Here is a 24,621-nt window from a genome sequence, read left to right as displayed (position 1 = left end):
CATAATGCGATAGGAAGTAGGGAATGTCTTTTAAATGAAGTGAAGACACATGTAAAGGTGGACAGGCCTTTGGATCTAAAGGATTATATCCTGGGTTCAATACCTGCTTGGTGCAAATATTCATGGATGGAGTGTTTGACCCACGATGTCTCCCTAAACCCCGGCATGAAAGTGCTTGCCTGGTGAGGCTGTGGTGAAAGAAATATTAAAATGGTAGGGCAAACCATAAAAGAAATCCTTCCTTTGATGGGCAAAGCATAGGTAAAAAAAAAAAAAGAGACTTATTTTGTATTATTGTGATTACAGTCCTTACTAGTCATACTGCTATTAGACCTATATCTATTATCATCACAAGTTGTGGAAGCAATTTTTCACAGTACTAATGCATAGCCCCCAATTCACTATTTCCTTGCATTCCTTATAATCGTTCTGATTCTCAAAATTTAGTATTTATACCATGAACTTTCTCTTCAGATTTGTGATGTGATGTATTGTAATGAATATGAATCACATGATATTATTATACCTCATTAAAGAATGTAATAAGCCATTGGGGTTGCTTTGTCAATTGCTTTCATCTCCTTCAGTTTGAGGTAACAGCATTCTCACAGCTTTTTGAAATATAGAACTGTTGACATTCTCAGTTTCAGTATTACTGAGAAGGAGGTCGCAATTTATGAACTGTGCGGATGGAATTATGGTACCAGTAGCACAGCCCTGGGACCTTCCGGGAATTGAGTTCAATCACTTGAGACTGCTAGGCAGTACTCACAATGTGTTTCCATACCAAATTAGTATGTAAATAAGAATTCTCAGGCTGGTGAGCTGGGACTGCTCTGATAATCTCCAAAACTCTGATAGTGATCACTATCAAGCAATGAATGGCAATTAATTTTTTTTTTCCTCAAGCAGAACTGTTTGCGTTAGATTGTCTTTTTTGTCAATTTTACTGCCTTCTCTTTTTAGCCTGTTCGTATGCATTGGCATTATGTGAAATAAGTTAGCTTTGTAATTAGCAATAAACTAACATTAAAACAACAATAACAAACATCCTTTGTTTATTTGTGTCAATTTGCAAGGATCAGATAAAACAATAGAACAGGCCAGTATAGTAATGTCAGTCAATATTTTTTATTGTCACATGGCATTATCCATTCAGAAGTTACGCTGATTTGTTTCGTTATTTTTATCTTTAGTTAATTATGGGGGGGGGGGGGGGGATGGGGTCTCTGTGGCAATATCTCATAGTTTTTCATTCATTCATTCTTTCAGTCAGTCAGTCAGTCAGTCAGTCATTCATTTGTATTATTTCCACACAGGCACTTGCTTCAGCCAAAGGCTGTTCATCCACAAGTCTATGCTTTTATCACATCAAATCATACTGAGTAGTAAGAAATACATTGCTTTAATAGAATTAAGCATGGCATTTACCATCAGGAAGGTTGATAGGGATATCATACCATGGGGTAAGTTTATTGTCATGTGGGGTATGTTTCCATCCACTGCAATATTCTATATGGCTTCTTTGATACCCTCCAGTACCTCAAGCCTGCCTGTCCATGATTGAATCCAGAGACAAATCAGATCATGAAGGGTGTGATGAATAGGCCCATATATGCCTGACAGGAGAGATTTAGGAGAGATGAATCAGTATTGTTCATACAGACAGACACACACACACACACACACACGCACTCACGCACACAAAACATACCATCATTGGAGTGACAAGATCTTGCATCTTACTTGAAATATATAAGAAACCCTCCTAAACTCACGTTTGAATATATATCTAAAATAGTGATTTGAGTTTTAAGGGAAAAAAAGAAAATTAGTAATGTAATTGAAAATAAAATTTCTGCATTATTTGGTGTCAAAATTGGTGTTATTTTGTGGAAAAAAAAGTGTTTTGGCTTTCCTGAAAATTTATAATCTTGACATGAGGTCTTCACACCCAGAGACAAGTACACACACACACACACACACACACACACACACAAGACACATCTATAACCCTGTACACTAACACACACACTCAAAGACACAGATACACATCCAGACTTCACACATTCACTCTCAAACAAAGACAAGTATACACACAGATGCACAAAGACTAACACTCACACATGAGTGCAATGTAAGCACAAATACCCGCTTTGTCCTTCGTATCTAGGAAAAACATGATGAGTCATACATGTACCATTACCAAATATAGTGAAAAAATATGAAAAATACAATGCCACTTTATTCTCAATCCTCGTTTCCTACCGGGCTCTCGTCATTGTGTTGAAAGACAAATTAGTTTCACCCCTGCATTTGATGTCTTTCGAGGGCTTGGGGTATATGCTCTAAATTAAGTCTGACAGTCTTGCGTATTCATCACGCTTTCTTGAGGTGAATGCAGACAATTTGTGCTGTATTTGGCTTCTCTCTGTATCTCTGTCATTAATACACAGAGGAAGATATCTGTTCATCTTTCGTGGATCCATCACTCACGTTTAGGAGCGTTCCTACTCGTCTCTTTTCGTCGTGGTCCGATCTTACTTTCATTCCAATCAACTGTAACAATGAGAGGTTCAAAAGATTTAGAACAAAGAAGAGAGTGTTCAAAATGCCAGAGAGGAGAATATTAGGCTATCACCATGCCAACTTGAGCTTTGAAAGGATGATGGGGGGGGGGGGGGGGGAGAATGAAACACCATTGAGGATTCTCCTCGTCGCTTTTGGTCCTGCGAGAGACATAGGTGCTGAAATATCACACTCGGCAGTGAATGAATGTGCCCAACATTCATTTTCTGCCAACCCATGGGCGAGCGGAAAACCGCCACCACCAAAAAAAAAAAAAAAAAAAAAAAGGCCCCTGACTTTGACAAGGTAACCTCATCTCGTTTCAACACACTCTCCAAGCGAGTCCCTCTTCGCATATCATCCGAGAAAATGTATCCATTAGCAATTCTAACCATTTTCACTCTGAGTGCTCCTCAAATACGTTCTCCACCAATGTGTAGCCAAAAAGTGCGATGCCACTCTCTCAACACTTCACATGTTACATGCTTTCAGGCAATTTAAATGAGGGGAGATCTTTTTTTTTGTGTGTGTGGACGAAAGCCAAAATTTGACTTTGTCTGCTTGTCCATTGCTGCCTGTGTCACTGGTGCATTGACAATGTTAAAGCATTGCCTGGTATAGCGTTTAAACATATTTTATAATAATGATTTGTCTGTTCATTGACTATGTTAACTGATGTAGAGAACACAGACATTAAATTTTGTGCTTTCGTCAAAAATTGGTTGTTTTTAGAATTTGGACTTCCCAACAATTTTGGGAGTAGATACACAGTACATTCATGATTGTGGAGTATAGTAATGAATAAAAATATCTGTGTGCATGTGGCAATTCATGACGGGATCAGAGTTGATATTTTCATGTGTTGTTAAATTGGTGAATAGTACCCAGCACAGGAATTATGTGGTGTACAGTGCAGTCTCAAGTCTTGGCTGCTATTTCTTTTTACTGTACACAGAGTGAATGCTTTCTTTCCTTGTAACCACACACAGCATAACCATCTGATTCTGTATTTGCAGACAGGCTGCTTCCTCTATGCAAAATTGAGCATGTCTGTGTCTGTCGTCCATGTATTGTGTATGTCTTCCTACTGGACTCTGACAATGTGAGAGAAGAATTGAGAGAGATAGAGAGACAGAAAAAAAAAAGAGATGGAGGAAGATAAAGACAGAGAGATAGGCTAAGAGAGAAAGAGAGAGGGAGAGAAATAAAATAGTCCATGATAATGAAAGCACGGATTTCAAACTAAAGGGCGAGTGGGAGAAAAGTCAATCCGCCCTCCCCGAAGCAATATCAGGCCCGCGTCTGCTGTCCAGACGGTGCAGCCGTACCCATCCCCCTAAATGTCATGTTGCAATAAATGTCGCGAGAGTCATTAAATGAAATTGATTTGGTTCCCAAGACTTGTTATATCAATCAGTGGGATGCGCAGAATGAGAATGGCACGAGTTAGATCACTGCAATTGATTCTGATGTATGGGGTAATGTTCCCAATTATGCAAAGACAATTGTCAGATAATGTGTGTCTGTATATTTATAGCTGTTTTTTCTGATGTGTTTAATATGGTTATAACCTTAAACTAGCATGCATTAATATGATTTATATCAGTGAATGGAGTGGACCTTGTGATATCTAGTCTGTGCAACTCTCACTATGTCTCTGTATGTATAGTACCTTCAGATGAAATGTGAATATTTCTGTCAACACTTCCACATCTTATGTAGATAACGTGTTCATTGAAATGACATAAAAATGAAATATAAATCTATTTCTGAGTCCACATTTTTATGTGATGATTAGCAGTCTTTCTGTGAGCCACTTTTTATGATTTGTCTTTCTCTTATGTCACAATGTGACTTTCTTGCAGTGATCAGATGTTTAATCACTGATTTTTACTTTTATATTTCCTCTGCAGATTCCTTTGTAAATAGCCAAGAATGGACGCTGAGTAGGACAGTACCCGAGCTGAAACTGGTAGGTGTTATCATTCTTATGTTCACATATTGTAAATGCTGATGTTTTCACTGCGTTCGTATTTTTGTAAACTTAGTGATTTGGAAAATATGGACAAGAATGAAAACAAAAATTTACCCTGCCTGTACTGTCCGAGGCCAGCACGCTTGAGATGCAGCATCAAATGTCTACCAGTACCATTACTTCATTTTTTCTGATAGATTTGATCTCATTTTAAGCAATGTTTCACAAAACATTTTTTTTGAGAAGTCACTCTTTTTTTCTGAACATTTTTAATGTTTTGTTGTTGTTGTCACAATTGTCATGTTTCACACAGTGAGAAACTAACAAGTCCCGAAAATCTTCAACCAGCTGCTATATGTGAAAATATCTGTGTGCAAAAATATCAGCATTTGCAGTATTTCATTTTGCTTCAATCTCCTGTAATCATGGTCCTCATATCATACCGTCTATAAAGCCATATCTGCTGCCTTCATGTCAGATGTGATCCATGAATATTTTGATGGCAGTTGTTTTGGCATCTTGCTTTTATAGTAGCCACAATGTAATATCAGGACAGGAATTAAGCCACAGAAATACACACAGTTCCTGTAGATGCATGGCAAAGGGCGATGTGCTCGATGTGATCGTGCTTCATGCTTCAAAGAGAAAGAGATGGAAGACAGTTGTTATGGCAACCCCGCTCTCGAAAAACCTTGGAAAAGGAGGAAAAAAATGCAAATAACACAAGACATCTTACATTTTGGAGCAAACTCTGCCCTGGTGGCATCTCTGAGCCTAGTGAAAAGGAGTTTGCATTTTCCGAGCAGCTCGTACCCCTGCCCCAGTTTTTTCTGCCTCGCTTGCGAGATTAAACCTGACCTTGTGGTCATCCATAATCCTATTACTATCCGTTGCAGCCAGCCAGACCCTTGGCCACTTGCGTCACGTCTCGCATGCGTGTAAGTCTGGTCAGAGGAGGCCAGTGGTCTGCGGGTAGACAAACAAATAAAAAAAAACGTGGGGGGGGGGGAGGGAGGGAGATGGGGAGGAGGGGAGGGGGAAATGTTGGATGATAGTACATTAATGAGATGGAGACGTGAGGGCTTTTTCTCTTTTCTTTTAAGCAATTCAACAAGGAGAGTAGATGATGTGGAGGGTATGTTAGTCGGTCGTTGGATATTCGTGGCAAATCACAACTTTCATTTGCATTGGCCTCGAGGCTTTGGCATCCGTTGTATTGTGGTTGCAACTGCGGTTGCAGTTATCTCCATTTTGTAGAATGATTACTGCCATGATAACAACTCATCCGATAATTCCTGTACATGTCACCTCAACCAGCATACACTTCTGCAAAGCTTACAAAGGATATATAAAAGGAATTAGTAGATTGATTGATAGAAAGATAGATAGATAGATAGATAGATAGATTGATAGATAGATAGATACATACATACATACATACATACATACATACATAATAGATAGATAGATAGAAAGATAGATGGATGGATGGATGGATTAATGATGAATAAAAATCCCCAAATTCACTTATCAAAATGTTGCATTCATGAGTATATTAGGGGAAAAAAAAACTCTTTCTTTTTTTTTTTGTAACACCTGTTAAAGAAGAATATTTCCTTACCACAAATCCAAATAGTTTTCATGCAACCACAGAAGAAAATCAGCAAATGAGTCAAATAAAATGATTTCAACCGACATAGAGTATTAATTTGAACATAGAGTGATACTGTGCAGTCAAAAAGAGAACAACACTGATTCATAGTTATGTGTCCCCAAACTGCATGAGGCCCATCTCGCTTAGGCATCGTCAAATGTTCGCAGCGCGACGTTGCTGAGATGAAAATGAAGGAATGGGGACGTGGGAAGGAAGTGGCACCAACAGTGTCGAATCAATTCCTGCAATCAAGTTTGGGAGATGGCGATATTGAGATGGGCATGCTACATCAATAAATTCTCCCAGCCCATCAGTTTTAGTTTTTTAGATTGAAAAGGGGGGCCCCTCTCAGGCAGGGGGGATGGAGATGTGGGCTATATCTTATCCAACAACCGGGTTTGTATTGAACTAGCAGTGCTCTTATATTCAACCCCTCCCCCCCCCCCATTCTCTTTCTTCTTCTCTCTTTCTTTCCCTGTACCTCCATTTGTGTGTCTTTTTGTCTCTCTCACATTCCCACAAAAATTGTCTTTATTTTCTGTGTTCTCAGTTTCCTTTCATCTTTTGCACACACACACACACACACACACACACACACACACACACACACACACACACACACACCATATGTATATTCACACACATACACTATTTAGTGGTCTGAAGTTGAACAAATTGTACAACATGTATAAAGATATGAGCATTACAATACAGTTATAACGAAATATATGCAAGACACACACACACACACACAAACAGTTATATGCACTCTCCTAGTCTCACTTTTTTACTTCTTCATCCTTGTCCGCTTTCTCCTCCTCTTCTTCTTCTTCGTCCTCCTCCTCCTCTTCATCTTCCTCGTCTTCTTCCTCCTCCTCTTCCTCCTCCTCTTCCTCCTCCTCTTCCTCCTCCCCCTCTTCTATCTCTTCTTCCTCCTCCTTCATCTCCTCATCTTCCTCTTCATTCTCTTCCTTTTCCTCTTCCACCTCTGCTCCTCCTCCTCCTCATCCTCTTCCTCATCATCATCATCCTCTTCCTCCTCCTCCTCTTCATCCTCTTCATCATCATCCTCCATTTCCTCCTCTCTCACCCTCTATGGGGAGGATGATGATCAAGTAGGATGTGAACGCTTCGTTTGAAGACAAAATCAGGCTGACGAGAGAGGGGAACAAGGTCACATGAAGTCGAGAGGATTTCTTGTTAAAGTGTATTAAATGATGGTGTAAGCGCATGCACTTGTGGAGGCGTGTTTTATGTACGGTACTTAACACTGTTTGTGTTCAGTGTTATTTGTGGGTAAGTGTTTATCATTATGTGTTAAGTATTTTTGTTGTCACAAAAAAAAGGTTGTCAAATCAGCAGAAGTTGTAGCTTTTGCTTTGTATTGCTTCTTCTTGTTATGCAATGAAATAACAATATTTCTTGTCTGTAACTCAAAACTGGTTTGTTTGTTTGTTTGTTTGTTTGTTTGTTTGTTTGTTTGTTTGCTTGTTTGCTTGCTTGTTTTAATAAGAGAAAGAATGTAAGTTTCCTTGTCTTGCAGCTGAGTATAATCCCTCAGTGAATAATTGACAGTGTAATTTAAAAAGACATTCCAGACGATATATGATTTCACATCATGTAGGACATATATCGATAGTACCATGTGTATGTTTGTGGAATTTATTGTGATCCTTGAGCAGAGAAAACCAATACTCTGAAAAACAAAAATGTAATACACTGAACAAGGATAATGACGTACAGTAGCAGGCTCACATATCCCAATAATGTAGTAGTGTAACTCCATTACATTACCACTTGCTTAACAACTTTACCTGTATGGTTCTTCTTCCATGAGCAGTGAATCATGTTTGTTTGTTTGTTTGTTTGTTTTTGTGAAGCTGCTATGTCATTATCCTTATTCGTTGTGATTTGTTATGAATATCAAGAACATTCTCATTCCCTATCCCAATCACTGTAAATTCTGAAAGTCTGTATCCTGAATTTTAGTTCATAGGTGCTCAAATGCAAGTTTGAAATCATCTGGAAGTCTCTTTTAATCCTGGTGTATAAATCAGCAGTGGACCACAGTAATTATTTGAAAAATTGTATGCTGTGTCAGGTCAGGTAACCACCGAGTCTGAAATTGTTCATTTTTTAATGGAAAACACATACCTACCCTCTTACATCAAAATCCACTTTATTCCTTCAAGTTATCCATGTCTTTTTCTTTTTTTATGTTACTTATTAGCTGCATAAAGGTGTAAACTCTCATCATCAGTCCAGTGCACTGTCTCAGTGTTCAGAGAGATTTCAGCTTTATTTAAAAAGATTTCTGTTGGCGTTATATGATCAGTAGATGATGGTAACCCAAGCCAGTCTTCCCCAATTGGTGGTGTATCATAATCCCCAAGTGGGGAATTTTATCAAGACGGTGAATCTAATCATAATAGTGCCACGGGCTACAAGACGTGGGTGCAGAGAAAACCAAGTTCTTTACCCCTGCTCTCTACGTGGGTGTGTTTTAATAAGGCATATGGGGGGGGGTGGAATGAGAGCACTATTCATGCTCTTAACAGGTTGTTTTTAATGCAGGCATACTGTGATTCATACACTTGAACTTCCATACTGCATAAAATAACATGTTTTTCTGAGTTGAAAGTTTTTAACCTGTTGACAACTAGTCCTGATCATACTTTGGCAGGTGTCAGTGGGAAATGTGTGTTACAGAAAAATCAGCTCAGCCTCAACAGCTTAATGATCAGCATTATGTTTTGTTCAGAGCATGTTTTGGGAGAGACTCCAATAATGAAGCATCCTCATAAAGTAATAAGTTTGGCATGTAGCTGGTCTCTTTATTCCTTTGCTCTGTTTTCATGTTGTTTATTTTTGGGGTGTAGTAGATGGGCAGGGAGGTGAGGAGTTGTATCAGATAGTTTTTAAAAACATACAATGTTTTAACTGTGTTCAGTTGCAGCAGCATTCAGATAGTAGCTATGATGTATTGATTCTATCATGGTGGTTGATATTTGCAATCAAATAACCATCGTCCTCTGCCATCGTAGCTATTCTTGTCTTTTCCTTCCTCTTCCATCTCCTCCACCTTCTCGTCCTCCTCATCATTATCATCATTGTTAAATTGTCAGCGTCATCATCATCATCATCATCATCATCATCATCGTCATCATCATCATCATCATCATAATTATCATTGCCAATGTGTCGTGGAATATCTTTCTTCTGAAGTCATACAGATAAACAAATGACTCAAATGATGTTAATCAGTTTCCCTGCCTCATTTGCTCTTTGTCACACAGGGCGTGGTTGGTAGTCTAACGAGTGGAAAGTCAGCCCTCGTACACCGGTATCTCACAGGATCCTACATGCAGGAAGAGTCTCCAGAAGGTAAGTTGAATGTCTTTTGGGGGTCTTGTTAAGTCCTCATGCCCATTCCCACTTTCAAACTCTCCTTTTCATAATGTTAAAAGGGAGACTTCCCTTATTGTGTAGATTCATTCAGTGAAATTGAAAAGAAAATCTGACAATTTATTTCAAATGTCCTTATCCTGCTTAGTTCATTTTCTAAGAATTTATTTACATTATAGCAAAGTTTGTTTACTAAATTAACAAGCTCATCAAGAACAAGAAAGGGAAATAGATATGAGTTGTATTGTGAATACAGTTATATTTTCAACTCCGAAAGAGGCGATTGGAACGAGAGTTTCCTTCCTCGTGAAATGGTCATCTCGAGCAGATATGGGGTAAATGTCTGGTATGGTCATCTTGAGTAGATGACCATACCAGAACAAACTCTTTCCTGCCCTCGGTGGTTGAAGTGTATAATAGTTGGAGGGCGTGTCTCTTCACATGAGGCTGGGGTCTGTGTGTCAATAAACTTTGGTGGCAAGCATCCTCCTCATAGACTTCCAGTTCAAACATCCCTTCAAGTCATTCTCTCACACTCTGTATTAATAATGGAAATGCCCCCCCCCCCCCGCCCCGTTTCAATGAGCTTTTGAACTATCAATATCCGTAGGTTTATTATCCAAGTGTGACCACTTCTGTTTAAGGCAATAACTTTATATTGACTTGAAGTACAATATCTTAAATAAAAATGTGTATCGTTGTATACCTGTCCATCCAAAAATGTTGAGGTACTAAGTCAAAATTCAACCATGAATTTATTTTTTGAATTAATATTTTTGGTAGATTTGTCATTCCCCCCCCCCTGTTTTACAGAGGGGAAAATATGCATTTGCAAGCAAAGGGCTGATTAATGTTGTAGTGCTTTCCTTGGCTGTCAAGTACAAATTCATTACAATTTGAAGTAGTGCTCTCTAACTTGCGTTAATGATAAAGCTGGAGTGTTAATGGTGACCTTTTGTTGATTGGATATTGTTTGCTGGCAGGGTAAGAGTAGAGGTAGAAGACAGCAGCAGAGGTTAAAGAGTTTTAACCCGTTGAGGATGAGTCCCAAGTATACTCTGGCAGGCGTCTATTGGAAATGCGTGTTGTAGCAAAATCAGTCCATCCTCAGTGGGTTAAGTCATGACTGAATCCAAAAAGGAGATGGATTAAAGGGAATTTTAGATTGCATTTCTCTACATGTCATCAGAAATTATGAATTATTTTTCTGAAAAGTCATATAAATGGAAGAGAAACCTTTTGGTAGCATCTCAAAATTTGATAGAGCAGTACATTCTATTTACTTGAAAATAGAGGTGGGCTATAGAGGGTCAATTTTAGGTCACATTTTCAGAACATGCTCATCACACCTTAGTTTGATGACTTTGTGCCTACTGACACCATTTTAGAAAAAAAGAACAAAAAAAATGCGAAATCCAGGGTGCCCCGGCCAAAATCATTAAAAATCCAAGATGGCCACCGTTTCGGCTTAAAAAAGACATTTTTGGCTATAACTTGGCTATTTTTTGATCTATTGTGATGGTTTTGGTGTCTAACCCTATGTTTTGGGGGTCAAGGAAGTGGATTATAATGATAATTTTGGTGTAAAACCTAATCTTCCACATGATACTGACCTTTTTCCCATATTTAGGGTTAAATTTTCCTTGTCCTTTACCCCTACCCCACCCGCCATTTTTTTGCACTTTTTTCTGTATTTTTTTAAAGTCATGTTATCTACCATACTTTTAAAAGCAAGTACTAGCTATGAATCTTGTGTTTTCTACTGACTATACAACAAGAAATATACAAATAACTTACGCTACATGTATGTGTCATGCAGATACCGGTATATGTGGCTGGTGCATTCAGGATGCATGGTAACTGTGAAGCCAGTGCTTATACTGTTGGTATCTGCTTTGTAGTGCTAATTAACATTTGGTCATTTGACATGTAATTATATACTACAGTTATACTGTAGGTGTACAAATTGAATTTTAAAATGACTTGAATAAGCCTTCTGTGATATATGCCAATATTGTCCAGCAAAAAGGTAATGTTTCAGCTGGATGATGCATCCCACGAGTCAATGTATTATACATGGAAGAATCTGCATCAGCAGACTACTGTCTGTACATCAGCTTGCTTTGGGCATCACTAGTGCTGATGCTGATCTGTCCCTTTCATTCTTTCCATGTGCTCGATTCCATATGCCTCATGCTCTTGGTCTCAACACATACCAAGGTACCAGTTTCGTGCATCTTTGTATGTAATCCAATATCACAATGCAGAATCATTGATGCCCAGTTCACTATCAACAGTTTCTTCAAGGTTGGTATGGGCAGTTGGTTGTATGAAGCCGTTGGTTGACTTCGATTTAATGCATTCAAAATGTCATCTTCAGTAGGTAATCAGGGGCAGAGAGATTAATCAGACTCCCCTCCAGTCACTAGAAGAGTCAAGTTCACCTTCATTTTCACCTCAGAGATTTGGTATCGAGACCTTATACACGTGTGGGTATACAATAATCTCAATGGGATCTGAGTCTGTGGTATGACAGCTCTCCACTTAAAATAGCTATAAGTTGAGTTTGGTGAGATCTTGGGTATCCAGGCATTCCTTGAGTTTGTCAACATTGTTAATGGGCCTCCCCATGTTTTATGTTCCTGTAACAGACAGCCTAGATGCACATACTCTAACTGCTTGTTGTGCTTGGGCCACATTTTGGAATTAGAAAAGAGAACTGGAAATAACTAATAAAGTCAAAAGACATTAATTACCTCAGCTTTAGGCACTTTCAGTCACAGAGAGTGAGATGGTGACTTTACCGTTATGATGCTATGTGAGGAACATTGTCATAACATTTGTTTGTCATAGAACTGGTTGGATAATCACAAATTTCCCATGAAACGTGAGGATTCTTGCTTTATAAATGTACAGCAATATACCGTACATGGTAGGGAAAAGCAGGCATGAGAAATAAGGGACCAAGTGGTGATGGTGAAACACCAAAACTAGGCTAAAAGATGAAAAAGCTGACTGAATAATAGTAAAAATGTGTTTTTTAGGCAAGACGGCAGACACAATGTACATCATTCAGTCAAGTATCTGTGGCTTTGTGCTGGACAATTGGCATATAGAAGGCTTATTCCAGTCATTTTACAAAATTGTACACTTACATTTGTACAGTAGAATTGTACACTTTGACTATTGTTGAAGGTCTAATGACCAAATGTCAATGGGCACTATGAAGCAGATACAGTATTAGCACTGGTTGCACAGTTACCATGCATCCTGAATGCACCAGCCACATACCGGTATCTGCATGACACATCATATAACGTAAGTTATATTTCTTGTTGTATCGTCAGTAGAAAACACCAGACTGATAGCTAGAACTTGTTATTAAGAGTATGGTAGATACCATGACTTTAAAAAAATACAGAAAAAAAGTGCAAAAAATGGCAGGTGGGGTGGGGGTAAATGATAAGGAAAATTTAACCCTAAATATGGGAAAAAGGTCAGTATCATGTGGAAGATTAGGTTTTACACCAAAATTATCATTATAATCCACTTCCTTGACCCCCAAAACATGGGGTTAGACACCAAAACCATCACCATTGACCAAAAAATAGCCGAGTTATAGCCAAAAATGTCTTTTTTAAGCCGATACGGCGGCCATCTTGGATTTTTAACGATTTCTGCCGGGGCACCCTGGATTTCGCATTTTTTTCGTTCTTTTTTTCAAAAATGGTGTCAGTAGGCACAAAGTCATCAAACTAAAGTGTGATGAGCATGTTCTGAAAATGTAACCCTCTATAGCCCACCTCTATTGAAAAGAGGGAATTGAAATGTTTTTGAGGACATCATAGTGAGTTGTTGTCAATGTGTATGAAATGAGAAAGATAAAGTATATAATTTGCACACTGCAATATCAGATGTTTGATGATGGATATATTAAAGTAAACATTTATGCTCTCATTGTGAAAGAAGAATGAATCTTGTATTTGAGAAAACAAAGGAAGGTGTATTTTGAGATGAGTATTTTTGAGTATTTTTAAGATGAGTTTCACATGATTTTAATTCCGTGGAATCAAAGACATTAACTACTGGAACATTTGGCAAGCAAAAATATTCGCATGCTTTTATCTTTAGTGCTAGATGCTGGTTTCGCGAAATATGGGAAAATTTCAGTATCGCGAAAATTTCCACTTTTACAGTAGTCTGCTCGTGGCAAATATTGGATATTTAATGTGTATTGTGATCATTTTCACATGTATGGCATATCTCTGACCACCAGGAGGGAGATTTAAGAAAGAAATCGCCGTGGACGACAGGAGCTACCTGCTTCTCATCCGGGATGAGGGCGGCCCGCCTGAACTCCAGTTCTGCTCCTGGGTGGATGCTGTCATCCTGGTCTTCAGCGTGGAGGACGAGATGAGCTTCAACATGCTCTACAACTTCTACGCCAAGATCGCGCACTACCGCAACACGGCCGACCTTCCCATGATCCTCGTCGGCACGCAAGGTGAGTTGTAGAAGATGATGCCTTGTGGGGTGGGCAGGGAGCAGAGCAAAAGGAAGTATGGTAGGATGGTGGCAGTCACTGGTTTTACGTTTAGGGCTGCCGTCATAGAGCTATTCTCGTTTGGCTCGAAATCTTGCAAAGTTAGGGGGAAGGTTGCCAAGCAACTTTACCAGATTCGACAGGAAAATTTTCACAAAAACTCATGAAGTCAAGAGTGCATGTTTTGGAATGAGAATGTACACAGCAGCAAAATTTTGAAGTAATTCACACGACATCCACACCCACTCTTTTTTTAGTGCATACAATTGTATATATTGAACATCTGAACTAGGCATGTGCTGTTCTTTCAGAAACTTCTTTTTCAGAAACTCTTTGGAGTGATGAGGACAATACCATCATGTTGTATGAAACTTTGTAAGTGTTCATGTGATGATTTTTTTTTTTTTTTTTTATGAGAAAAACCCTAGAATTCCTAGAATGAATGAGAAATGAAGCTCTGCATGATATTTTTCTTTAATAATTATATGTTTCATTGCTTCACAATCACAGAAAATCACTAAATTTACTAATAATTAGTGGTCATTGTAGAAAAGTGAAAAAGAAAAAAAAAAGTGACAAGAACATTGATAACCTGTGTCTTTTTCTCCAATGTCAACACTATTCTTAAACCCTCTCTCTGTTACTGACTTGGTCCTTCTCTCTAAACCCGTGACTCAGTACATGATCTTGATGATTTGTTGTTTGTTGTTTTTTTGTTTGTTTGTTTGTTGTTTTTTTTTTTGGGGGGGGGGTTATGATCTGGCTTAATGTTTCCAAAAAAAAATTAATAGATACATTGTGATGCACTCTTGTACTGTGTATGAAGTTTCATAAGCGAGGTGGAATAAGCCATAGAGATCAACAGTGCATCATACTTGTGTACTTCTTTAACCATACATGTTAATGATGCACATAACTGAAAGTGTATTGGAATTTGGTCGCACATAAGATCTCATCCAGTGTTTTTTGTTTTTTTAATTATGTTATTGTCATAGCCTTTTTAATCCATTATGTTTGGTTCAATAGGCGATTTTAAAGGTTACTATGATAACAAAAGACACAATCAAAACCAGCTTGCTGATGTGTGGAGATTGAGAGAGTCACATGTATCCAAATTCTCTCAAATGTTCCCATCTTGCCGTTTTTCTGTGTTTATTGAGCCTCTTTCATATATGTCTCCAGTGAGGCTATTTATAGAGTATTGATTCACGTTTTTCCAAGCATTGGCCATATGTCACGGCTTATCAGCAATACATGCATGAGTCTGATGAGTCAGCTAAGGGTATCCTTGAGGTTGAAAAAAAAAAATGTAGCTTTGACATTTATGTTAGCCGTTAAAAATTTGTGTGTCTCGTTAGCAAACATGAAAATTAATTTTTCTTTGTTTCTTTGTTTCTTTTTTTTTTTTGGGGGGGGGGGAATCCTGATGTGTATTACTGTAAAAGTGGATATTTTCGCGCGACTAATTTTTCGCGCTAGGCCGGGTCAGAAGAGTTTCGCGTGTTTTTAATTCCGCGGAATCAAGACATCACGCACAGGAACGTATGGCAAGCAAAAATATTTGCGTGTTCTTATTTTCGCGCTAGTTTCTGGTTGCGCGAAATGCGCGAAAATTTCAACACCGCGAACATTTCCACTTTTACAGTACCATAACATTTTATTCACAATTTTTGGAGACATTATTCTTCGACCACTAAAATTTTGTGATGTTTGCAAGATGGAGGTACGACCTTGAACCATGCTGTTAGCTGTTTCAAAGGTTCGTAGGATATGTCGGAGCTGTGTTGTCACTGTTTTCAGTTTCTAGAAAGCAGGAAAAGAGATCTCGAACTAACCTTTGCAAGGTTCGAGGGTGCTCGTTTGAATTAATTGGTCGTTAATTACAAGGAGAAAAGGAAGGAAGTCGTTTAAGGTGGTGCTTGATCCTTATAACCCAATGACAACACAGATACAGCCAAGTTTAAACTTCAAGTGACATATGTCTGGCCCATCTTTGTCTTTGTATGACTTACAAATTAAAGGGAACGCAAACCCAAAGAGCAATGTGGATTGAGTGAAAGCAGCAACATTAGTAGAACACATCAGTGAAAGTTTGAAGAAAATCAGACAATCAATGCAAAAGTTATCAATTTTTAAAGGTTTGGTGATGGAACCACTGGATGAGGAGACTACTAGAGGTTATGACGTATGAGTATACAACAATATAAAGAAAATGTAAAGAAAATTCCACAAAAATTCATTTTTCATGAAAATTATAAATTCCATCCACTTGATACTGACATATGTTAAGGGCAGCAATTATTCCCCCTGCTTTCTGAAAACGGTTAGTCAAGTGCTCTTTCATAATGCGAGAAAAGTGAATTTTTGTTGAATTTCCTTTATGTTTTCTTTGTATTGTTGTCCACTCATACGTCATAACCTCTAGTAGTCTCCTCATCCAGCGGTTCCAACACCAAAACTTTAAAAATGCATAACTTTTGCATCGATTGTCCGATTTTTCTCAAACTTTCACTGATGTGTTCTACTAATGTTGCTGCTTTCACTCAATCCATATTGCTCTTTGGGTTTGCATTCCCTTTAAGGTGGGTAGTGATCTATTCTGCCATCCCTCTACACTGATACGTAGAAATCCAGCAGAGGATAGTTTTGATGCTAGAATGACATTATGTCTAATTTCAGTGCAAATGTTTATTTGTCTAGCACCAGTGAGAAGTAAGTATATTCTATGGAAAAACTAAACATTCTCTGACTACTCAAGGTATTCTCAAGCTCTCATCACCTTTTAAAACTTTGATAAAGTGTGTGAAAACCAGCATGCCTGTTGAGAGAAATGTGTTTGTATCTAAAATAGGAGGGGGGGGGGGGTGTTTAAAGGCAAAAAGGAAATACATCCTGTTTTCTACTAAGACCCCTCCCCACTTTTGAGCAACAGCTTCTCTGAGGTAATTAAAAGGGGCATCCCTTTTCCTAGTGGATGACCTTAAAATTGTGATTGCTCATACCATGGAGCTACTCTTTGCTTATACTAACTGCAATTCAATCACTCTAAAGGGACAGGGAAAATACATGTGTGTGTGGGGGGGGGGGTTATTTTCAGTGTACATGGGAGTAGTTGTATTAACTTGTTTCCCCTCAGAAAAGAAAAAAGAAATCTTTTGATTTGTGTATTTGGAAAGTGATTAATATTTTGTTATTACCAACTACTTTGAACTTTGTACGTATATGAATGTATCACTTTTGTCTTGGTCTAGTGTCAGGGTTTTGTTTTATTTTTTGTTTTTTTTGCAACATTCCATTACATGCTTTTACAGACACTGTTAGTTTCTTTGCCTCATCAGAGCATCAGCTTATCAAGTTCATTTTGATATACTGCTCTATACCCTTTCCTTTGACTGACTATATATGAGAAGTATGAAAACACACAGAGAAGATATCATTAGGCAATTAACAAATGAGCAGGAAATTTGTCATTGTGTACCAAGATAATGGGGGTAACCTGAATCTTTTCTATTGGTGACCTAGACAGAACCAGAGTGCGGGTAGACAAGGGTTGTTTTCACACATACCTAGAGTGGGTGATTCAAATTCAGATTCTGGTGATGCATCACTAGAATCATAATTCAAATGACACAATAGGCGTTTTCACATCAGCCCGATATTTCGAAATAGCGCGCTATTTTCTGACTTGAGAAATTTACCAGACAGCGAAATAGCGCGTTATTTGATAATGTGAAGACACATTAGCCCGCTAATTGTATCGCTCTGATTGAGAAAATTTCTCGACTCCAACTCGGGAAATTTCTGAAATAGCGGGATAGTAGCGCGCTATTTGATAATGTGAAAATGACTCGAGAAATTAGCGCGATGAATCCCATCATACCTAGCGTGTGTGACCCGATCGATCGAGGCAAACTGCACACAAATCATGAGGAATTTTTGAGAGGGCACACACATTACTGATGCTGTTTGCACATACTCAGCTGTCGAATTAGCTTGAAAAAATGCGGACTAATTCTCTTCGGGCTGATGTGAATAAGAAATGAAATAGCGCTCTAATTCGCAATCGTGAAAAATATTTCGAGCTTGGATTTTTATCGGGCTGATGTGAATATTGGCATATTGGCATATTGGCAGATTGGCATATGAGAGGGTCATTTTAATCATAATTCAAATTGTCATTCAAATGATGATCTTGAGGTGTTTTTCAGTGGACATTCTCCAGAATTATAGAACGAAACAGTCGTGTTTGCAGATTGACATCCTATGGTGTTTTGTGGGGTGAGCTTACAGTAACCTCTCTACCACTTTGGCAGAAAAACTGCCCTATTTAGCACTCAAGAGTGAAGAATTGGAACTCTGAAAGAAGCTACACCTCCTCTCCTAGCTCCAAAATTTAACTCATTGAAGATTAGTCCCAAGAATACTCGGGCAAGTGTCTATGGAATATGCTTGTTATAGCAAAATCAGCCCGTCCCCAACTGGTTGAACCCGCAGAATCTGCACAGCCTTCCTTGGTAGTGTGTATAGATGATAATGCTAACTGTAAAGTACAGTTGAACCTCTCGTATCCGGACAAGTCGGGACCGGGGCTCATCCGGATAAGGGATTTGGCCGGATATGGGAGACTCAATGCTTTATACGTGTACATATACATACACATGTACTGATGTAGCCCATTGTAGTACCACATGTAGTAATGTGTATACTGCAACCTTTTCATTGTTACACTCAGTAACAGACCCCAAAATAGAGGTTTGTGTTTGCAAGAATGAAATCATTTTCTTTTGTAAATTCTTGGGATGATTTACCTAAATAATTATTAAGAAATGTATCAAGTATATGTAATTCATGTGTGTTTGTGTAGGAGTTCTCATGGAGCTGGGAATCCCCCTTTCCTCCCGTAATTATAATACAAAAAAATAAAATCACGGCGAGATTGCGTCCGTATAATAGAGAGATCCGGATAAAGGGAGGCCAGATGATAGAGGTTCAACTGTAATCGTAATTGTAATTGTAATTCAGCAATGCAATTATGTTTCTCTACCCGTGTGAAAACAGTCAAGGATTTTTCTCGTCAACAGAAAGTGAAATAGAAGATTGTGCAGCCTGTCTGAAAATATTTGGCTGACGTCCCCATCTGTGCCATATGCATAGCTTAGCCCACTTCTTTGCTTGCTTGTCGCTGCCCCGGGATACAGTAGGGACTCAGTAATCAAGACGTTGGTGTGACCTGTCTCATAAAACCAGGATCGAGGCAGCATGGGGGGTGGGGGAGTATGCCTATACATTACGTCACATCGTTGAAGGTGGCGGTACTAATAAAATTTGATTGTCGGTATGATTTCAGTGAGCAGCCTTGATATCTTATCACTCTCTATCACATCACTTTATATATTAGCCTGCATTATGAATTTATGATCCGATAAAATTATTACGTAATATTGTGTTTTGCAAGGGATTTGCTTGTTTTCAGGCTATGTAGGATCTCGTACCTTGGCATTTTATAAACGGGTAGAAATGAATATTGAAGGAGAGCCTAGATATTGAAATTCAGATCTTCTAACATTATGACGCCAGTTTCTCAGAAATATGTCTTATCAAGCCAAAAGAAATGAAGAATGGTTATTTTTCTCAAGGTTTGGTCCGTGCACCATTTTTTTCTTTTTTTATTCAGGGGGAGGGGGAGGGGAGGGGAAAGTTGGAGCTAAGCATGAAAAGGAAAACTATATTTTGTATATTTTAGCACTTAACAGTGCTTTCTTAGAATTATCATATCAGTTGTATCTGGGGGAAAGAAAATCCTTTGTTGGCATTGTACGGCCTTATAAATAGAGTAGACAAAAGCTCCCGACTGTCCGCATCCTGAAAATGGACAGTCATCTGTCAGTTTGACGTTATGTTGCATCGGTCTGCGCTACATTGTGACGTCAGGAGCAATGTGTGATTACTGGCAAGACACACAAGTCTATGCTTGTCCATAAAGTCTCCCAGAAGACACCGCTGGCGTGCTCATTCGAAGTCCCCTGGCACTAAATTTACCGAGTAAAGGACTCGCAACCCTTAATAACAAATATCTCATGAGATTTAAACTTTTAAGTGTATTTTGTGTGTTCTTGTATGTGGGTTGTCACTTCAAAAAGAAGAAAATCCTAAAGGATATTTTGTTTGTTATGCCTATCCTCACACGTAAGTACAGAGTAATACATTATTGTATATCCCCGTAGCCAGCTTTCATTGATATGGACAGTGCGCTCCCTTTGGGAGGTGGTGTCCGGAGCTACAGTACATCAATAAATCCTTTATTTGATTTAGCATTTCCGCAAATGTCAGAGGTAGTGCACATTTATCCAGACTCCTAGCTTCTGGCGAGGTTTGCCGACTTTGACTTTGTCTGTGCAATTTGTGGCGAGAGGAAGAGGAGAAGGAGATGGAGAAGGAAGAAGAAGAAGAAGAGGAGGAGGAGGAGGAGAAGGAAATGGAGGAGAAAGAAAAGGAAATGTAGGAATCTGCTCTGTCCACCTGTGTTATCAACTTTCTTAGCTGCACATCTTGTTTAAAACGTGCTCCAACATCCATGCAGGGCACTACGATATTCACACCATTTCTTGGACTTGCGAGAATAGACATTTGGGCAAGTGGCCCGTACTTCTTGACAGACAAGTGCCCATTCAATTTGCTTGCCTGACAGTGAGTTTTATAGTTGCCCCAAGCAAGCAGGAAAGTGGGTTTGTAGCACCCTGCCCTACATGGTATGCATGGCAGCACAGTATTTCACAAGAGGCTGGTGCTCAGTAACAAAAACTGACTTCTCAAGTGTATGCCATTTATCAGCAGGATTATTATAGTAAGAAATGTACATCATCTTGAACTTCATGACCAAGCAAACAGCTTTGGGCGCAAACCGCAAAGACAAAGAGATAGTAAACAGGTATGCCCTCAAGGATAGCAAACATTTGCAAGAAATATCTGTAGATGTGAGAATGACAGCAAAGTTTTATGTCTCAGTAACATCAGTTGTTTGTAGATGTTGGTGTGGTTGTGGGGTTTTCCACTCAGGAATCCTCACCCCTCCCCCTTGTGAGATTGTTTTAGGTTGATTTATGGTATAAATTCCAGCGAGTGGCAGCTAAGACATAGAACATGCCATCAAGTATTCCAAACAGTGTCTGCCATGGGACTTTTATTTCAGGAGTCTACTGTAGTGGTTTGCGATATGAAGCCATGCAAAAATTCATGGGAACAGATTCAGCCTTCCATGTGCGTTCCTAGTGTACATTCTACATTTTTTAACCGGTATGACATTATTGCATTATGCACTCTAAACCCCATTAACATATAATCCAATCAATAATGAACTGTGTCAGGGCCTTAAATGCTGTTCGAAATTCACTTAGCACATTCAGCTCGCTTTGTAAATTAACAATTTTGCAGTGGCAAAGAGGCTAAATAATCCTGTAGGGCTATGTGTGCTACATAATCTCAATGGAATATTGAGTTTGTGTTGCAAAATTATTCATTTGATTACAGTCAACATACAAAGGAGGTAGTTTCTCCATTCCATTACTTATCATACAATTTATGGCCCTGGTTTGGCAGTGAAAAGAGAAAGATTCATTTTTCTCCTATTTCTATATGTAAGTAGTTTTGGAAAGACAAGGGGAAAAAAAAAACAAAAGACTTTGTGAATTACTCATCCTACCTTATTTCCTTCATGGAAAGTTCTTTAAGTAACATACACTTTTTGTATACACCTTCAGTAACCTTTTCACACTCGCCTAATCATTTCGGCATCTCAATAAGGCTTATGAGTCGTTGTTTTTTTGGGGAGGAGGTTTGTATCACATAGAAATTATCAGAGACCCATCTGTTGTCATAAATATGACCATTAACTGCCAGATGGCACTATTTTGAGGGTTTTCCACTCATTGTGGAGATAACCACACTAGCATAGTGATGCTCTTTTCGCCCATGAGCATAATAGATCGAGAGGGCTTAAAACATGATAGAATCTCTTGTCCCCCTTTTGCTGCGTGAAGTGCATCGAAGTGAATGGAGACGGCCGTGGAAACTGTGACGCGTGATCATTCGATCACCTGATCGTGACTCTTTTCGAGGGAGCAGTGACGGGGACTGCTAGAGATATTTTTAGAGAGACAAGACTGATCTATAGCTGTCTCCTAGTCTCTGATACCTCATTTATACACAAAGTTGGGCACAGAAGTGCTCCTGAAGCTCTTCAACTATAGGACCTACCCTTCTGAGTCTTTTCATAGAGAGAATCACTGCACACCGAAACCGCACGTGAAGTGACTGAGAGAGGTGTAACTGTCGTGGTGACCTTTGAGCGCATGGAAACTTGCTGACGTTTTGCTCAATTTTGCACACACACAAAAAAAAAAGTGTCAATGAACAGTTTAGCAGTTGATATGAATATGCAAATGAATGAGCTAATGATGGCATTACCTCACAACTTTCCATTCATTGTGTACAAGAATTGACAAATTCAAATTGTCTGCTATGAAAGTGTAAAACATATATGTAATGTTCAATCCTGGCTTAATAACTTGAAAATAACGATCAGTCTGATATATGAGAATTTGAGACTGTAGCATAATTGTGTTCAAACAAAAAGAAATAGAAATTTCAAGATTTTGTATATACTATTGCATACTATTGCTGAACTATATTGGCAAATTGTGAGGAGATGACATCATCAACTCACTTCTACATTCATCTTGACTGTTCAAGAAATGTGTCTTGCAAAATTAGCAAAACTTCAAAATTTCATAACTTCCTTCATTTTCATCAAATTTTTATTTTAATTTTCACTGTTGGGGTTGTAAATTTGTATGCTTTCTTATCAGATTAACTTGTAACCGGTCCAGAATTCCCCGCCAAGACCATTTTTTAATGTTACTCAACTTTGTGCCATCTGTCATTTTGGTTTTGACAACTGCCTTTTTAAGTAAGCTTTCTGTGCCGTTTACAAATCTAGGGCTTATGAAAGCAAATCTTGCTATACAATCTGTACCTCAGACTGCACTGCTCAGCTGGCACTGCATTGGTAATGAATTACTCTTTTGTGTGAAAGGAAAGCAGAACTCCATAGGAACAACAACAAAAAAGGGGGAGAAAGGTTCTGATGGCATTTACTGAAGATGTTGGAAAGGATGGGGAAAAAAAAGAACTTTGAGATTTCGTTCAGAGATGACCCTGTCACTAGAGGTCAGGTCATGTGACAGAAAGTTGATCACATGGGAAGTATGACAGCCTGATCCAGGCTTTCTTAGGTTGGGATATTTTTGGAGTTTGTGTAGTTTCTTTATACAGAGGGGAGAGGGATCACTGGGTGCTGTCATCTCTTCATATGTGATGTTCTGGTACAATGACTTCTCTGTTCCCTAGGGGTTTACTCAAGGGGTTTTCTCTGGGTGCATTCATATTGATAGTGAAATCCTGTGGTATTTCTAATATTGAGGTATTTCGCACGTTATTTCCGAGAGAAATCCTGGTGTAAATGCAAATACACCACAAAATTCAGTGGGATGTATTATAGAATTTAGGGTGGTAATTTAAACTTTGAACGAAAAGTGCATGTGAGATTTGAGTGTAAATCTCGTCTTGACATATTGTAAAACGAGGAACGTTCGCATGCATTTTAATTTCGCAAATTTCACGAGAGCCAAGATTCACAAAATTAAAATGCACCTGAAAGTTCTTGTCTACACTATACGCATTGAATGTTAGAGGCAACTCGCGAAAATTTTATGCCACGAAAAAGGCTGTGGGCTCCAATTCGCGAAAATTTCATGCTGCAAAAATATTGTCTTACAGTACTACCAATCGTACAGCCGTGCATTTTTTCATATTACCTGACACACTTCCTGTCTTCTACCCTTTGGAGAGATACATGTATATAATATGCACATGCGCAGTGCTTACCATAAATACCGTAGTATTTATACTGTGTAATTCTTGCTGGATTACATTGTCAGGAAGACCCGCTGATGCATGCGTGGATTCCCCAATCTGTTGGCGGCGCATTTGCGCAAAAGCACGGCTTCTGATGCCCTGTTTTTCCCCCTTAAAATATCAGCGTGATCTTCAGAATAGTACCAAATGAATAACAGCAGTATCTAGTACGTCAGTATTTTGCCAATGAGAATGGTATCAGCAAAATACCATGGTAATTTAAATGTATGTGCACCCCTGGATTTGGTCTCGGGGGGGGGGGGGGGGGGGGGGTGTCTTCCATGTATTGTTGATTCCTTGCATAAAGCACACAAAGTCCCCTGGAGACAAACTGCTGTCTTGCTGTGTTTCTAGTCAGCCTTGACCTTATTTGGGAAACAGGCCTCAGTTTAAAGTAGCCCCCTTCCCCCTCTCCCTTCAGCCCTGTGGTGGGGAAACCTAATTTCACTTTCATGGTCAAGGTTTGTGCTTCTCTCTTCATGCTTGAGTGCTTCATGCTTCGAG

The 24,621-nt window shown here is 38.9% G+C and overlaps 1 protein-coding gene across 2 annotated transcripts in view; it reads left to right on the top strand.

The window, feature by feature from the left end:
- The window catches only part of LOC140237758 (arf-GAP with GTPase, ANK repeat and PH domain-containing protein 1-like), a 180,593-nt gene that overhangs the window by 118,263 nt on the left and 37,709 nt on the right, over positions 1 to 24,621 (top strand). For both annotated transcript variants that reach the window (XM_072317691.1, XM_072317690.1), the window contains exons 2-4: positions 4,482 to 4,540; positions 9,494 to 9,581; positions 13,879 to 14,106. In XM_072317691.1, the coding sequence (XP_072173792.1) occupies positions 4,482 to 4,540; positions 9,494 to 9,581; positions 13,879 to 14,106 (375 nt within the window). The remainder of the gene's footprint in view (positions 1 to 4,481; positions 4,541 to 9,493; positions 9,582 to 13,878; positions 14,107 to 24,621) is intronic.

This window comes from Diadema setosum, chromosome 14 (genome assembly GCF_964275005.1).
Source record: "Diadema setosum chromosome 14, eeDiaSeto1, whole genome shotgun sequence".
Classification (NCBI taxonomy): domain Eukaryota; kingdom Metazoa; phylum Echinodermata; class Echinoidea; order Diadematoida; family Diadematidae; genus Diadema; species Diadema setosum.
This window is presented reverse-complemented; position numbering and strand designations above follow the sequence as displayed.